The sequence below is a fragment of the Epinephelus moara genome, chromosome 18 (genome assembly GCF_006386435.1).
Source record: "Epinephelus moara isolate mb chromosome 18, YSFRI_EMoa_1.0, whole genome shotgun sequence".
In the NCBI taxonomy this organism is placed as follows: domain Eukaryota; kingdom Metazoa; phylum Chordata; class Actinopteri; order Perciformes; family Serranidae; genus Epinephelus; species Epinephelus moara.
In genome coordinates, this window is record NC_065523.1 from 15,721,802 (window position 1) to 15,740,014 (window position 18,213).

An 18,213-nucleotide genomic window follows, 5' to 3' on the forward strand; every position below is an offset into this window, starting at 1 on the left:
TGTGTGTGTGTGTATGCATGTTTGTTTATTGTTCGTCATTTTTGTTTAATTCAATAAGTTTGGCCTGGTTAATTTGTTACACTGGGGAAGTCTGGAGATGTTTATAGTCTCAAAGACTCAGATGTTCTCTTATCACAAGCAGAAGATCCTACCACTCGACATTTTAGTTCAGTCTGGATTGATCGAGGAAGTGATTATATCAGGGACAATTCAGCTTTTAAAACTAGTAGCTAATTTACCTTGTAATGAGTTAATATAATTCAAAGCCTGACAGACTCAAATGTTCTGCCATCATAAAACTGAAGTTCAACTGTCACCGAATGAACTGCCAAAGTGACAAACAAAATGACACAGCTGACATGAGCTGAAGTGGCACTTCTTAGGTCTCCTGTGTTGTTCCTGCCCGTGACACAACATCAGCCCATGTGACCGTAATTCTCCTGATAGGACTGCAGAGACCTGCTGCTCTCCACCAATCAAAATCAAACACATATCTCATACTGACAACAAGAACAGGACAATACTCAACTTTTAAACATGGGAAGCCTTTTATTTCCAGACGTTTTCTCTTGGCTCTGCAGCCCAAACAAAAGATACAGACACTTTATTCAATATGCATTTCTGATTTATTTTTTTTATAGGAAAATAGGTCTTTTCACATGCAAATGTTTTCATCAAAGAATATGAAAAGAAAAACTTTGCCAGGGGATACCAGTATGGCACTCAAAGAAATGTACATTTTGCAAAAGGCATAGAAAAACACACAAATACACAAATGCATGTATGAATCAGAGTTTGTATTGATAATATCACTGGTTTTATCGTCACATCCCACATGGGTGACTATAAGAAACATGTATGGAAACACTACAGTCCATCTTCTGAACACAGACATTGTTTTACATAGACAGACAGATGCTGAGGGTGGACATTGTGGTATCCCTGATAAAAAAGACCCACAAAAGACTTCTGATACAACCACTTTGTAAGGTGCTTCCACTTATAATTCCTTCAGCTGCCAGGTATGAGGGATAATTAAATGGCTGTCAGCTCTTTTTTGCCACCTTGCAACTGTCAGTACTTTATTACCAATATGTTTTGGCTGAAAATCCTTAAAGAGTCAATGTACTTACACAACAAACGAACATTCCAGAGAGAAACCAACATGGACATACTGACAAACTCATAAACCTAAACGTTTAGATGCTCTTTATGGGTTGAGAAAAACAGGCCTTCATTATTATTTTCTAGCAAATGCAATGTCGTAAGCGTCAAATTACACATTGACCCACTTATTTAAGACCGTCAGTGCCTAATCTGACACGGCATCTTTACCCTGGGCTTGTCCTGTGTTTGCTTTTAGTGTTTCTTTAAAAAGCCCTGGTGACATTTTGGAGAGACATGGTTTTCTCAGGACAGTGACAATGTGTAGAGAATAACCCCTGATACAAGTAATTGTAAAAGTCATTTCGGTCCAATAAGCACACTTTCTATCTACCCTACTCTCTTTTTTCTCAGTCAGTCAACAGACAAAAGAGAACAAGGTGACACAAATACATAACTGTGCCACAGGGTAACTCTTTTGACCTGGATAGCTGCTTAAATTCATTTCTTTTCCCTAAAAACAGACAAGTCTGAGCCACATAACCTAGAATACTTTTAGCGATGTTAGGCCAAGCTGCCAGTTGTGCAGACTCTGAGCAGATGGGGTCTTTCAGTACCCTTATGGCACCTTCTCAAAACGCCCCTTCCTCTCTCTCGATAGTGCTCCCTCCTTGACAGGAAGTCGCCCTCTAGTGGCTTCAGCTGGCTCTAACAGCAAAGCATCGCCAGCTGCCTGTTTCCCATTTATACTTCAATTTGTTTCCTTGTCTTCAACAAAATGCAGTGAATACTTTGGTTGAGAAACTTGACTTACTGGGAATGTATTTAACGAGGACTGATTGACTGGAAAACTTTCGGTAAATCACCTGTGGCTTACTGGGAAGGAGCGGCATCAGTGGAGCCAGTGTCAATCACTGCTCTGGAGAGCAGCTGACTGAAATACTTCTGGTGATTTATGACTGTCTGCTGCTGGCCGGCATGTTGAACAGATGTGAGAAAGACTCTTTCCCTGTTGTATTGTGCACTGTGTTTATGTGAAGGAAGCCACGTCACAATGTCCAGCCTTACAATGGTTTGACCAGTTCGTTTACTGTTTCCTGGGAAAATCCTCAGATCCTTCAGACAAGATTTATTAAATCAAGAACATAATGTCACGGCTTTTCAGATTTGCTCCCTCCCCAATTTACCATCTTGAAATGAACTGCTGCTTGTTTGGAGAGCCACTGTGGGCAAAGCTTGGAATGGTTTGAGTAATTTGGCACTTCATGTCTTTTCCTCAATTTATTTCACCATCCAGGCTGTCCTGCACACACAGCTGTTCAGTAGATCTCAGAACAATGTTGGAAAAGGAGTAACACTGTTTATTAAAACACAGCCCAGAGGGTTGCTACATACATTAAATATTAATACTGTAACATACAGGGACAAGTCTGGCTTTTTTTCTTTACATCAATAAGTCACTGTAGCCGACATATTATAAAAATATACTATGTCATATTTCACATTTTTACAGTTGGAAGGCAATTTCAAACACAATAACCATAAATATCCATACGACTAATTCATTGTTTAAAGATCTTGCATTTTCTTTATTTTACAAAAACAGTTCTTTAAAAAAGTGTTTTCATATGAAACACTGGCTCAAACACAAAAATTGACTCCATTTTGGAGTTTGCTATTTAAAACCCACTCTGAAAAGCAATACATGTACTGTAATACAAAAAACAAGTGACTTTTACAAAAGGGTTGGTCTCACATAGGCATTATTCCACAACTGGAGTAGCATGGCCACAGTATTCCAAAGCTACAAACAACCAGGCTTCGTGGCAGCCCAGCATAAAATCTTGGCACTGACACTTGCATCACACAAACAGTGTTTGGTCTCACTATATTATAGTAATGGCTTTAAACCTTTTCCATTACAAGGTGGTGATATTGCAGCCTTGTGCATCTAACACTGAACTTGTAGCGCTGAGAAGACTTAACCGACACAAGGCTTGTCAATAGAAAAGGAACACTACAGCTGGTTAAGGTGTTGCTGGATGCAGGTAGCATTGGCAATTGGTATCTACTTCCAAATAAAGGAAGCCCAATTGAAGATACCACCAGGGGGCAGTCAACTACAAGGCAGATGAGACACCAATGGAGTGCTGAGCAGCCTTATTCAATAGCCATGAAGAGCCAGGAAGAGAAACTGAGAAGTGAAGAGAAAGGTATAAAAACTGGATTGCATGTGCACCTTTATAAAAAAGAACTTTTTTTTTCTCTCAGGAAATTTCAGATCCACCTGCTATACTCGTCATTTTCCAAGCAGCAGATAGTGTAGCACAGTTATATATATATATATATTAAAAAAAAAAAGAAAAGAACAGGAGACATATACAAACACACTGTCAAATGCAAAGTCACAGCAACATAACACTGTGATCCACATTGGAGAGAAAGCAGACACAGAACATGACTGACAGGATACAGCCTTCAGGAAGGTGATGCTCTCACTGGATTATCACGTCACTGCTTTAGGTGCTGCCACTGAATTATGTTTCATTTTATTGCATTTTGCATTGTTATGATGTGATTCTTGATAATGCCATTACAGTATGGAAACATAGCTTTAGCTTGCCAGAACATAGTAATGACCTGGCATCCCTTTGCCTCTGTACTGTGATTATACTTCAGTCTGATGTCAAAAGAATTAGGATGCCAATGTATTTATATAGACGCTGTCTATGCAGAGGAGCGGCCAGAAAATGAGCTAAGCCAAATCTGGGATCAATCTGATTTGCAACAGAACTCATTATCATTCAGTAATTTTCCAAAGTTCAAACCCCTCATAAAGGATAAACGGGAAGACAACAGAGGTCAATAATCTGCTTCAAGACTTGAAGAGAACGAGACATGTAAACGACAGACTGTAGCCAACAGTTTGTGTTGGTGTGATGTTTCAAGTTAAACAGTGATAGCCCAGACAAAACAAATTGTCAGCTGCAACATCACGTTTCTTTTGCACACTTTAGTACACAAATACACATCTTCTCCAGCTTGCAGGATTCTTTAAGGCACAGTGGTGTTTAAATATCCAAGGAAGATTGCAACAACTTGTCATCCAGTTTCCAATATATACATGGTTTCAATACACGTCACTGTTTCTGGGGTTAAATCCATACAGAGGGCTTACCCTCTCCTGATTTGCTGCTGCTGCTGTTGCTGCTGCTGCCTCCTCCACTGCTGCCACCTTTTCCGTGCTTGAATCTATGCTTGCGCTCTTTCTGGGGCTGAGGCTGTGGCTGAGGTTGGGCCTGGATGATGTTACTTTGGGGCTTGTCATCCTGGTTGTCTCCAAGCTGCTCTTCTGCCCGGTGCTGCTGACTGTATGCCTGGATGGCCGCCTCCAGTTGCTCATGAGCTTGCTGGATCATGTCTTTGTTCAAAGCCACACGGGCCTCCCCTCCGGTGGGAAAGTTATCCTCATTGCTACCGAATTGCTGCTGCTCCTCTTGGGCAATATTTGCCCTGTTCTGCTTGCATGCCATCTTAGCGTTGCTTAGGTCCGTGTAGGGCATCTGCTCTGGCTTTACCACAATGTTATAGCCAGGTGGAGCTGATGGGGTGTTCCATGAGAAGGGGTAACCAACGTAATCCGCAGCCCCGTCTCCACCCACCCCTCCCTCAGAGCCTGCCTCTGGCCCTGTCCCCCCTACTGAGCCCTCCACACCCCCGTTGGTGCCAAGCAATCCCAACTGGTACTCGTCCTCCTGAGGTGGGCAGCGCCGACGGCGGAGAATGTCACAGATGGTACCAATCCCCAAATGGAGCATCTCCCAAATGTTGAGCGTGAGGCAGAGGACAGTGACACCATACATGATACGCAGGAAGATGGTCTTCTCTGTAGGCCGTGACACAAAGCAATCGACACTATGGGGACAAGGTTTCCCCGAGCACACAAACACGGGCATCACACGGAACCCATACAGCAAATACTGGCCTGCAAGGAAGCCTGCTTCCAGCAGTGTACGAGTCACCAACTGTAAAACATAAACCCGCATCAGCCCCTCATCTCTTATACGCTTGCGCCCGTCATGCCGGATTTTGGGTCTAGGTGTGGGTTGCAGTGGATCCCGTGGCCTTTTAGGGGGCTCAATCTCTGGTACCTCATAGATCATGGGATCATCCTCCTGGTCCTCCTCAGTCTCCTCAATGCCCCGATGCTGCCGTGCTCCAAAGCAGATCTTCCTGGGTTTTCTGTGTGTGTAGCCCCCTCCTCCTGTTCTAACTGCAGCAGAACCACCTCCTCCTTTGGCTTCATCCAATCGTGCGATCTTATTGACAGCATAGCCCATGTACATGAGAGAAGGCATCGCCACCAAGATGATTTGGAAGACCCAGAAGCGAACGTGAGATAGAGGGGCAAAGGCGTCATAGCAGACATTCTCGCAGCCCGGCTGGCCCGAGTTGCAGACAAACTTGCTCTGTTCATCGTAGTAGATGGACTCTCCCCCAACGGCAGTGAGAACGATGCGGAAGACGATGAGCACGGTGAGCCACAGCTTCCCCACGAAGGTGGAGTGGTTGTGGATCTCCTCCAGCAGCCGCGTGAGGAAGCTCCAGCTCATGGTGTCGCTGGACAGTGGGGCAGACAGTGTCCCTCTCTCACCTGCTCACAGACTCTGGACAAAGTAAAGCAGGAGGAAAATGGAAGAAAGAGGGAGAAAAAGGAAAAGAGTATGAGTTCACAGGAAATGCTAATTTCAAAACGGAGTAAAGCAAGTAGTGAGATTTGTGCAGATTTTTCTAGACTTTTATCGCTGTGGAAAATGGCATTAGTTCTGCAAACTCAGTAGGAAGATGGGAAAAGGGGTGACATAATAATTGCCTTAATTAAAATAAGTGTTCCCCCCTCTTAGCTTAGGCAGTCAATATATCTTTAATTTGATCTGTTGCTTATTGCAGCACAAATGCACACACACTGAATTCGGGGCTCTGCGCCACAGTGAGGTCGCTGTCAAGTTCGGGCTCTTTTAGGGAATTAGAAGACCAAGTGGAAAGAGGATATCGGTATTAAAAAATACCATCAAGCAGCACTGAGAAGGAGGCAAAATAATCCAAATAGGGAATTTGCTATCGCCAAATACACACTCACTTTATTTAACAGCCTATCTCTTTTTGAAGAATAAATCCTCTTAGTGAGCCTTCTTCTGTGTGAGGTGCAGTTTTCAGGATTGTATTAACTTGACTGGTTTGTTCTGGTTGGGAGGTAAATAGCATTGTGCTGTGCGTCTGTGCATGTGCGTACGTGTGTGTGTGTGTGTGTGTGTGTGTGTGTGTGTGCAGTTGAGCACAGTTTAGGAAAAGGGACATGTTGCCTATGTAGGTTAGGTCTGGGCTCCAGGCAGTCCATCCAAACCAGCAGAATCAGCAGGTGGCCGGGCACAAACCATTGGAGCGGGGAGTCAGACAGCAGACCCACATTAGCTCAGGCAGTGGAGCTGAACCCAAACACTGCTGTCCCTCAGGGCAGCTTTGGGGGATGAGTATGACACCTCCACAGAACTTTACCCCTTATGAAGCCGCAATAGCGCATGGCTTATTGTCAGCCAGACTGAGAGGAAAATCCAACCATGAATACTAGCTTAGTTTGGGGTTTAAAGGGCTTCCAGGGACTATATCCTTACCAAGCAGGTTGAGAGCTTAGTCGGAGCTAACTACAGCTGCAGCGAGAGGGAAAATTTAGCTGGAGGAGACGGGTAGGAGCTCCCAGCCCTCTGCTTTGTGTCTCCAGTAGGAGCAGAGAGGGCGGGAATGTTTGGAAAAAGGCTTGCGATGAAACATGTGTCATATTGATCACTTTGACCATATAAGGGCATGCCTGGGACACAGGAGGTAGATGTCAGGAATCCTTTGTGTGTAAATACACACTCCAGTACGCATATTACCCACATACAGTAAGAGGCCTTAACTGTGTACAATCAGATTAAGCATCTGAGTCCTTGGGAGAGTGCTAACTGTGAGCGTCTGTGACCAACACGTATGAGTAAGCAGCAAATGGCTGAAGCGGAGTGAGAGGCTGCCACAAGCACACAGAGTCATAGCGGTGTCCTTCCATGGTCGAGCTCTGTCTGACTTTTCCCGCATTACATCATTGCACTTCTTTACATAACTCTTACTGTGCTGCACTCTTGTCCTTTAGATAATACTAACCAGATTCAGTCACAGAGAGTCAGCTGCAAAGGTTAAACTGCTTTGATTTAATATAATGGTAAGGTTATTCTGCTGTTTAATGTTTTAGGGCAAAGATGTTTCATTGTTAGTGCCTCTTTTAATACTTATTTTTTCCCTTCCTTTCCAGTTTCTGCTGTCTGTGCAGTGTTGGACTATCTATAGCAGTACTTCTTTTCATAGGACTTGTGAACTTAATTAAATATTTATGACATAGTGAATTCAAGTTGTTATTACTTATGTACTTTGTCGGATTTCTGCCTTCAGTCAGAGTTTCCTCTCTGATGTGTGCCCTCCCTGCTCTTGCTGTATTCAAATTAAGGGCATTATTTCTTTATATATATATATATATATACATATATATATATATATATATATATATATATATATATGTATGTATATATGTTTGTATTAGGGCTGGGACTGGGAAATTAACGCGTTAATTTCAATAATTAATTACATAAAAAATAATGTGTTAAAAAAATAACGCATTTAATCGCACCTTGCTCAGTTCCCTAATTTCTGGCACACCGGTAACACTACTGCACACACTCCAGCCTGGAAGGTGGTGGTAATGCACCTAAAGTTTGTTTGCCAGCTGTGAAGACGATGCACAGAATGCACTGAGTGACATCAGCGCACAAGAAAGTTTAGTGAACAGTGATGGAAGACAGCATTGTTTGGCTTGTTGGGCAAACTTTTTGTTTTTTAAACTTCCCGATTGCAGCTTGGATAAGAGCATGGTTGTGTGCAAATTTTGCAACAAAGAGTTTTCTTATCACCGCAGCACTAAAAGCCTATGGTATCACGTCAATGCAAAAAATGTTGCTCCCCAGAGCTAACGTGAGCTACGACAGTCCTGGTACAGGCAAGCAGCGTAGCCAGCCCACAATAGACCAGATGATGGGTTTCAGAGCCAAAAAGTCTTAAAATGTTCAATATAATAGCAATAATTGCACTTTGAGTTTGCACTAATCTGTGAATGTAGTAGACAGATGAAAAATCCACAGATAAATATAGATGAAAAATAAACATTTTTGTTGTTTAAGTTCACGTATATGTCTATTCACTGATTCAGTGGTCAACCAAAATTTATTTGAATTGAAAAACTTTGCGTATTGTATCAAATATTGCTATTTGATAAAAATGCGATTAATCAAGTTATTTAATTACAATTTTTTTTTAATCCTTATATATAAATATATGACTCATAGACTGTAGTGTGCCTCACAGACAGCCTGTCATTCATGCANTTAAAACCCATTGTGGTGGTGTACAGAGCCAAAATGATGACAACTGTATCATTGTCCAAATAATTATGGACCTGACTGTATGACTCATAGACTGTAGTGTGCCTCACAGACAGCCTGTCATGACTCATAGACTGTAGTGTGCCTCACAGACAGCCTGTCATTCATGCAGCTCCAGCCTTAAATATGCAAAACTTTAAGCCTCAACAAACTATAAAGTAGTGACTTACATAAAAATCCCCCCCATCCAGCTGTCATGACCAAATCTGTTTTTTGTACCAGGCTGTTAACATGTTTAATTCTACTGTAAAGTTGGTCATTTTAACATTGGCGTCTATGGTGACTGACTCGCTTCTGGAGCCAGCCTCAAGAGGCCATTAGAGGAACTTTTTTTTTTTTTTTAGTTTTGGAGGTTGCTCTTTGATCTTAAGCCCTTATCATATGGTTTTCCTGTACGTTCTATTTACATGTTGGAGCTCTTGATGTTTACACTGAGTAAAAAGTTCACACCCAAGTTTTCATGTTTTTGTGGCTGCACGATTAGCTCAAATGGAAATCATTGAAATGTTCTGTGCATCATTTTATACGCATTTCTTTAAAATTCACACACATTTGGTATTTTTTTGAAACTTTGGGATCTCCAATAGAGTTTAGAAGCACTGTGGGTTTGTAATGACTGACCGACCCAGAGTAGGGCTGGGTGATATGGAGAACATCAAATATCACAATATTTTAGTCCAAATATCTCAATGTTAATATTTTAGGGTTAACTATTAGCGCTTTAAGAAAATATTTTCAAGACAACTTTGATTGATAATCATCAGTAATGTGGATATAATGGTTAAGTGGGTAAAGACAAAGAATAGAAAGCAAGAACAGTAGGGTATGTTCAGAAAATTCCATCACTTCATTGCGATGCAGCATTTAAAAGCAGGAAAAAAATAACACATATATTACAGTATCAAAAATCTAAGATGATATCTGGTCTCATATTACAATATCAATGAAATATATATGTATATATTTCCCAGCCCTAGGTTTGGTTTTGTTTCCAAAATTGGGTGTGATGTAACGTTCACAAGATATAGAGGAACTTCCTTTGATACAACCTTGTATTCACTTTCTAGAGCTCTTAGGTAAGTTTGTGTACCAGGAACTGTCACACCCCCTCCTGACCAGGAGAGACGCTCCAGCCCGGGCACATGGCTGCCTGGGCTGAATACTCCTGCTACCTCAGCCACATATAACCTGGCATTTTGCTTTCTCATCTAATTTATGTCTGCGGGAGCTAGTGGGGCAGTTAGGGGTAAGAAGCTGACTCTGTGCATCAAGTTACTGGGGTGAGTCAGCCTCCACACAGACACAGCAGGCCGGCTTTCTGTCTGTTACTCTGATGTAAACGATGAACAGCAAATTGGTGGAAATCATGTCACACATGAAAACATCAAAAAGCACACAGACTTTGGTTCTAAAGTCGGAAAAGGAAACAAGGAAAACTCCCTTCAGTGTAATCCCACTGTGATTTTATATACTGTAAGAGGAGACTAGTAATGATCTTTGAAAGGGATTGACATTCAGGATCAGTGGCTCTATAGCCATTAGCCCAAAAGGTCATGACTGTGTAATTACGGATCATCAAACTATTAGTCTCTCTGATACATCTGAGCCCATACAGCTAATAGCCCTAACAGAACAGTGCAAGGTCAAAGGACAACAATATCTCCTCCTAGGGGGTTAACTCTTCACATCGCGACATCATACGGCGATTCAATCAGACAGCTACAAATACAGTAAGCGTCACTGGAGGGATCCCCTCAGTCACTGGCCCTCACCCCTCCGGATCCACAGAGACTGACATCCAGATATAGCATACAGACAGACTCACACAGACACAGACACACACACACACACACACACACACACGTGCAACACCCTCAAAAAGCATGCGGAGCAGAGCCACAATGTCCCTGTACACAAACGCACCATGACTATGAGGAAGACTGCATTAGGGTTAGCTGAGGTGCTCCTCTTTCATGGTAATGACTCATCATGTGGACACAGTGCTCCAGCTGGAAGGTCCCGGGCTTGGGAGGGACACCAGGGGGAATGAGCCCACCACAGGACTACCCCGATTCTTGCAGGAGAACACTTCAGGTGAACGAGGCTTGTAATTGTGTAACAGGGAGATGTGCTGTAACCGCATGCATCATTGAGGAGAGTCCTGTGCAGCAACAGGTGACGATACATAACAGGTGTGCCAGGTCATGGCTTCTGTATATCACATTTCAGCAACACCATCAATTACTGTCCACTTACATGTGCAGCAAGAAGATGATTTTTGGCATGACATGGAAATAAAACAGTAAACAAACAAATAAAATAACAGGTTTTATGACGTAGATGTATATGTACTTACAAAAGATTTAAAGGCTGTGTTTGTCACATGCTCAGGCAAAACGTGCAATGAAATGCAAGCTGGCTGTTATAAAAAAAGGCTTTGTGCAACAGAGAATAATAATAAGAGTCAATAAGGTTGAATTTTTTAGTATATGAAAATGTGAACTGTAGATACAATAAAATTTTATACATGCACAAGTGCAAATGTGCAATGCAAAGGACTCACAGAGGACAATATACTAGACGAGGTAGAGGATATACAGAGGTCAGAGGTCACTGTCCTCATGCCCTGAGGGAAAAAGCTTTTTTAGAGTCTTTCTGTATTGGAGTGTTAATAAACTGCACTTTTAACTAGAAAAGTGCACTCAGTAGAGCGCAGATCTCTGCCAGGCTGTCGCATTCTGGCTGCAGCCACCCGACAATTCTCGTAATTCCAGCAGACACACTGCGGCGTCTTTCAGCAGTGTTCTAGAGGCTAATGAAAAATGCTTGTTGCACAGAACAGATCTTCTTCTAACAGGAACTGTAATATAAAATGGAATTCAAAAAGGCCTACAATATAATAATGAGGATGATAATGTATTTTTAACAACTAAAACACAGCCACAAATCTGTGATCCATGTCATTCATAACTTGACTGACTGGTAATGTATTTGTCGACAGGCTACAACACAACAAAGTAGTTAATAGCAGCAATAAACACGATTAAAACAGACAATGAAAGAGACATGATTTAACCACGCAGCCTACTTACTCACTTATGTTAGAAGCACTAATATCGAGGAAAAATGACCAAATCAACAAAATCTGCAAGTCTACAAAATCAGGCAGGCAAAACTCTTTGCTTCCAAAATGCCACAGTGTTGAGTATGGAACAAAGCCGGGTCACCGCCATGGCAGCTGGAAGGCGGCGCAGCAGCAGTGCTGGATAGAATTGTGCCAGAAATACCTTTTTGCTATGTGATTTTAATAATGATTTGCTGCCTCTATCAGACAGCTAAGAGGAGTGAGGAGTCAGCAGTCAATGACGGTATAAAACAGTCAATAAAAGTTCTTTTGGTTTTTTTGTTTTCTAAATCTCAGCAACCTCGAGAGGTCCTACAGTCATAAATGTTCACACAAAATATGAGGCTGATTGGCCCAGTAGTTTGTCTATCCTCTCTCTATGCCTTTAGACTGTCTACATTTTACATATTACTGCTTGTTTTTTTGCAGATACACAAATAAATACACACACACACACACACACACACACACACACAAAGCCACATTAAAATTAATAAACACAGGCCAAGAGCGGTTTAGATAATGAACATACTGTAAATGGTAGGGAAAAAGCTCTAATGAGTGAATGTGAGGGTATTCGATTTATTTGCCTCTAGATAAACTTCAGTTAAGTGAAGCATACCAACATACATTTATAGAATGATGCAACATTAAGCTGCTGCGCAAAACTGTTCCTGTACATAAAACCATTATTGTGTGTTCACTGCATGTGAAGTAAATGCAGTTATTGGATCATATCCTAATTTTTTATATTATTTCGTCTCCACTTCTCTGTTAATCTCACACAGTACTCATTCAAACATCCGTACAGATGTGGCAGTCGCTATCCATCAGTCAGCTCATAGAACAGATGTACGTTTCCCCCTGCAGAGTATGAATGTCAGTATGGGCTTGGAATAGACATCAGTCTGTGTCATCATCATGCTAAGATTGAGTTAGTCTTGATCCTGCTGATCTGCTGCCTTTAAAACACTCCTCTTGTTGACTTGGTACTTTTTTGTGGTTACAATTGCTTTTTTTATGTACAGTACAGTGCTTTAAACTTAATTAATCCCATGATTATTTTTGCAGCAACTTCAGGTGAGCAACATGTGCGCAATGATTTTAGCTGTTCACTATCTACACTTTTATTTATTTATTTTTTTAAAAATGGAAACAGCAAATGATATAAACTATACTTTTGTCATACTTTTCATATTTTGTTTATTGGTCTTATATGCAGTAGTGCCTATTGGCTACATATTATAATATCAATGTCATATTTTTCCTCACTGCTGCTACAAGTACTTGTGCTTTGCCTTTATTAACCTATGTCTCGGTATAGCATCTTAAGCAATGGCATGAATGTGCATGAGGGGCTACCTTGAGTTATAACATCATCATTAAGTGCAACACAAGCAAAGCAACAATAACATTATAATGGCCACCCTTTGATGGTATTACCAGGATAACGCTGAACTGCAATTTCTGTCAATTGTGCAAAAATGAGAGATGCCAATCTCTCGTGCAATTCTGTTTTATTTTTCTACAGCAATGGCAAGATGCTAGTTTTCATTCAAGAAAAAAAAAATATAAATGTCTGTTTAGCATAATTTGTGCTAAGTAATGAAACAAATCTAGAGTTAAATCTGGAGTGTGCTTTTCACAGCAAAAAGGATTTCGATCATTTATTGCTGATACTGAACGTATTCAACAGTCGGCTGGCAGCGAGGCAAAGCCAAGAAAAAGAGAGATCGTTAAATCAGGCTGCGTGCTTCACAAATATCCCTCTCTTAGTATGAGGAAGCCACTTTTTTCCATTTTATATTAACAGAAAACTCAATGAAAACTGGTGGCGGCAGAGTTTGAAGCTGTCTTCACCGCCGACAATAAAGTTCTGCAATGTGTTCATGGATTTAATATGCTGGCTTTGTAAAGATTAATTACATAAAATAAGAAACCTTTATTCTGAAAAAAAGAATAATGTAGCTAATAATTAATTGGGACGCGATATCATTTCTGGCACAATGAAGCCTATTGTCCAAGAGCCAAGTGTAGTCAAAAGTTAATAAGCCTCTTTTAGACCATAGCCATCAAAAATAAATAAATTAGTTAAGAGATTCTAATCACAGGGTAAGCCAGAGCCAACAAGAGATATGTGGATGATTTTAGTGTCTATAAAATATCTTATTAATTCCAGTCACCAGTCAACACAAATGCTTCTTTAAACAATAAACACAATGAAAGCATCAGAGAGCTGTGAGACAACTGACTGGGACCTCTGAGCGTGTTCTGTTAAGGCTGATGTTCCTCCAATTTTCCTTATTTGAGGGTCATTGCCAGACTGCCCTCTCCCTCTGTTCTGCCAGTGGCATCCTCAGGCTTCACTGATGCCCCTCCAAGCCTCCACCTTGTCCCACACACACTGCACAGATCAAACTAATCTGCTCTCACAGTTGCCGACCGGACATCTGTCCATGATAACCCCCTGGATCGTCATATGTGGGTTAAACCATGGCTGATGTGAAGCTACAAGACCCCATCTAAAACCAACAAAATTATATCACACAAAGGTCACCGGCCTCTCCGCTTGTGATTTGACAATATGAGTGGAGATAACCACCACAACAGCACTGCGTGGAAGACCGACCGCAAGCAAATGCTCGGCTTAAGAAGCACGAGGGGCTTCTTGTATTGTGGTTCCCCTTCTCCTCCTCTGAAGGCTGGATAAGCTCCTTTGTTAGGCTCTCAGAGATATTCAAACCACCCAAAAAATCCATCGTAGCTAAAAATGGATTTCTTATCAACTTTTCTGGTTGTCCTTTTTTTTCTGAGCAGCAACTTTGTTTAAAAAAATCCCTGAAGTGATTAAAGATATGCATGCCAACAGTGACTTTGCTTTAAGTTGAGTTCACCCACACAGAAGGTCATCACAGCTGTTAATCACCTTCATTTAATACACTAATTTCTACCAGAATGTGTGGTGCTTGTACTTAGACACACAAACACAGACATGAAACTTACTTGCGAAGTGATCAATGCGCGCGGCCATGACACACAAATGACCTGTAAATTCCAAAGGTCTGAGTAGGCGGTACACCCCAATTTGGGCCTCTGGCTCATAAAACGTGTAGCAGAAGACATAAGTGAGGGATAAAAATAGAAACTGCTCAACATTGTGGTCAAACGTGGACCTTGGCCAGTGAGAGAATCTTGAGACGAATAAGTCTTTGCTGAGATGGATGAATGAGCTCTTCGTCTTCATTTTGCAGGAGGGAGGCGGGTTCGGAAGAAGCACTTCTCTCTCAGTATTCGTGAGAAACTAAAAATTCCCTCATTAACAGTGTCCGAAGGGAAGAAACGCAACGGCAAACTGGTTCCATATGTTACAGGATGAATCTCTGAGGCAGGAGCAGCCTCTCTGTGTGCAACTGTGCCTTTTATTCAACATCATGCAGAGAAAGGATACATGTAAATAGTATTTTTTGCTATGTTAAGTTCCCCCAAAGAGTACGAGCAAGTCAAGGAAGACATGACATTGTCACTAGACATTGTAAATATGTATCCTTTGGTCAAGAGGTTTGGCTTCCTGGTAGAACTGATCAGTTACAAATGAGAGATTATTTCCCTTGTCATCACTTAAAGTCACTTTCAAATGATTTAATACAAAAATACAAGCAGATACAGACAACAAACAAGCAGAAAGTAAAGTGATGAAGCAGCATACTCACTCTACTCTTCTCCCAGACACCAGGTACTGTGTCCTTTGTCTCTCAACCTGAGGCCCCTCATCTCTGTCTCCTCGTCCCACTTAGCCTCCTTTACATACCCCTTAACCTCGGCTGACATCAAACATCACTGACCTAAAATCAACAACGGCATCCAGACAACAAAAAACTCAAAAACAAAACACACGGCTCTGTGGCCGTTCTCTCATGAAGAGCCTCAGTATGTGTGCTTAACCAAGTGTGAGCTCTTCTTGAAAGAGAGAGGAATGAGGGAGGCAGAGCATCTTGCCTCTCTCCCCGTGGTACTCAAAATGGTCCTCACTTTACCCCCTCATCCCCTCTCAAACTGGGTCATGGTTGGGGGTGGGGATGGGTGTGTGTTTGTATGTGTGGTGATGATGAGGATGAGGAGGAGGTGGTGGGGTTTTAATACCCCTTGGAGGGGTGAAGGGAGGGGAAGTCTAACTGACAGACAGTGATAGGGTGGAAGGGGAAGTATGTGGTTTTGGAGGTAAAAGATACTCAACTCATTGACTGTGTGAGACCTCTGGCTATCCGTGAGGGGCACTAGACGGGCTTTCAGGAGAAGGTAAGGGTAGCAATTAGACATCTGGCTTTTATGCTTTTGTAACAGTGTTATGGTGCATCTAATAGTGAATCCAACTGTGGTAAAGGGGGCTTTTTGAGTCTAGTAGATCCTAATTAAATAACTTAAAGCTTGTAATTTCTCTACATAGTAAAACAATTTGTGCTTGGTTTGCAAAAAAGGAAACAAAACAAGTGCATAATGCACATTGAGTAGACGTAATTAAGCTTAGATATGTTTGTCCAAATAAGATTCTAGTGGGAACAACCTACCAATAAAAACATCACTGAGAAGATTTTCAGCCTCCATAAAAAGAGAGCAGGAGCTACTAATGCAAACAGAGATAAACCTTTGAAACATGTTTATCCCTTTACAACAAGAAACAGTGGATTCATGTGGGACTGTGTCTGATAATTTCTTAAACTTTACAGCATTCTCCCAGTTCACGGCATGATTTACCAGCTGTTCGGAGGTGAAAAAAGAGCCAGCTTTTGAACTTCTCTTTTGTTTTCGTCTTTAACTATCTGTCACTTCTTGTGTGTACAGCTGACTGTCATGAGAGACGATAAAAATGTGTGCATAAGCCGGCTATTTTTTGGCATAACCCGACTCTTAAAGTTGTATATCAGTCCATTTTAGCTTAGCAGATTTTGGTGTATATAGACAACTAACAAGACATTGCAATATAGAAATACCAAAGCTGTTTGCAACAGTTAAGAAACAGTGTTTCCATCATATCATTTGCCCACCAGAGAGCACTTAGAAAGGGTTTTTTTTTTAGACAAGCTTAAAAAATGAGCATGCCACCTCTAAGGGTGCTTTCACACCTGCCCGGTTTGGTTCAGTTCAATCAAACTTAAGTTTGTTCGCCCCTTAAGTGCACTTCGTTTGGGCAGGTGTGAACAAAGCAATCGCACTCGGGTGCGCACCAAAACAACCGGACCGAGACCTTCTCAAAGCATTGGTCTCGGTCTGGTTACAAACAAACTCTGGTGCAGTTCGTTTGTGGTGAGAACATGTTCCGAACTCAATCCGAACCAACTGCAGTCGCATTACGCATTGTTTGGGTTAAACATGAGCATGTTACAGTCCTGAAGGATTATTAATGTGCACCTCCTCCTGCACATCCAATGCATCAAAACATTGTTTTCTAGTTGGAGCTGTGCCTCGTTTTCAAACTGTATGGTTTGACTAAAATGAAAAATGACAGCAATATAGTACACAATGACCAGCGCTGAAATCAACCTGCGTAGTTGTCCCTGCATTGTGACATTAGAAAGTGTCGCAATTATCTCGCAAGTGTACTCTTCTTCAATGTTTTGTTTACTTCCTGGATTTATCCCGCATGGAAATTCTGACCTATCAAGAGCAGCTTTCTCGAGCAAGGCATTTGATCTGGTCCGCTTGTAAATGCTGCCGTGAGAGCACGAACCGACACTAAGAAAATATGCAACTTTGTTACAAAATTAGTCCCTGATTCGGACCCAAGCAAGCGAACTCTAGGTCTGAAAGCACCCTTAAGGTCAAGACTCATCAAACCGACATAAAAGAACTAGTGACGACAAAGGCCAACTGTTGTATCGCTTCACATCAGCTGTGTCCCGGCCAAAAGTTGTACTTGAACACACTGCAAAGACTATAGCCAACAGCCTACTATGAGCGGAAATAGCAGCGGGCAGCAGTGGTCTGTACTTGTCGTCCAAAAAGGGAAACCAAAAGACCAACAAGATCAATTCAAGACGGTAGTTAGGAAGTTAGCACATAAACAACACAACCCAAAGTTGAAAGAACAACGAAGCATAACACAGCAACACAGGGGCAGCAATTTTATCAGGGTGGCCATGGTCCCCTGGTCCCCCTCTTGGGGGCGCCACTGCAGCAAAACTGGCATTCATATCACCCTCAGCTGTACTTTGAGTTTTAGTTCATTACCAGATGTTTAGATATAAAAAGTCCTGCTCATTACACATCTTGGTCACTGTCTTTAAATATAAGCTACATTAATGTTAAGTGAGAAAAGTTTGGACAACAAAGATTTTGAATTTTTTTAAACTCCATTCAGTTTTCTGTATTTGCCTGAAAATTCCGGTATCAGTTGGGTTACACTCACAGTATTATTCACACCACTGGCCATGAGGTTTATACCAAGTCCAATGTTTCAAAGCA

The 18,213-nt window shown here is 41.6% G+C and overlaps 1 protein-coding gene across 4 annotated transcripts in view; it reads right to left on the minus strand.

Annotated features, from left to right (window-relative positions):
* Window positions 1–576: 576 nt before the first annotated feature.
* The window catches only part of gjc1 (gap junction protein gamma 1), a 57,702-nt gene continuing 40,065 nt past the window's right edge, over window positions 577–18,213 (minus strand). For 3 of the 4 annotated variants that reach the window (XM_050068294.1, XM_050068293.1, XM_050068295.1), the window contains one exon: window positions 577–5,771. In XM_050068294.1, the coding sequence (XP_049924251.1) occupies window positions 4,260–5,717 (1,458 nt within the window). In that variant the 5' untranslated portion in view covers window positions 5,718–5,771 and the 3' untranslated portion in view covers window positions 577–4,259. Of the gene's footprint in view, window positions 5,772–15,464; window positions 15,767–18,213 lie in introns of those variants that run through there. The other variant, XM_050068292.1, reaches the window with a different exon arrangement.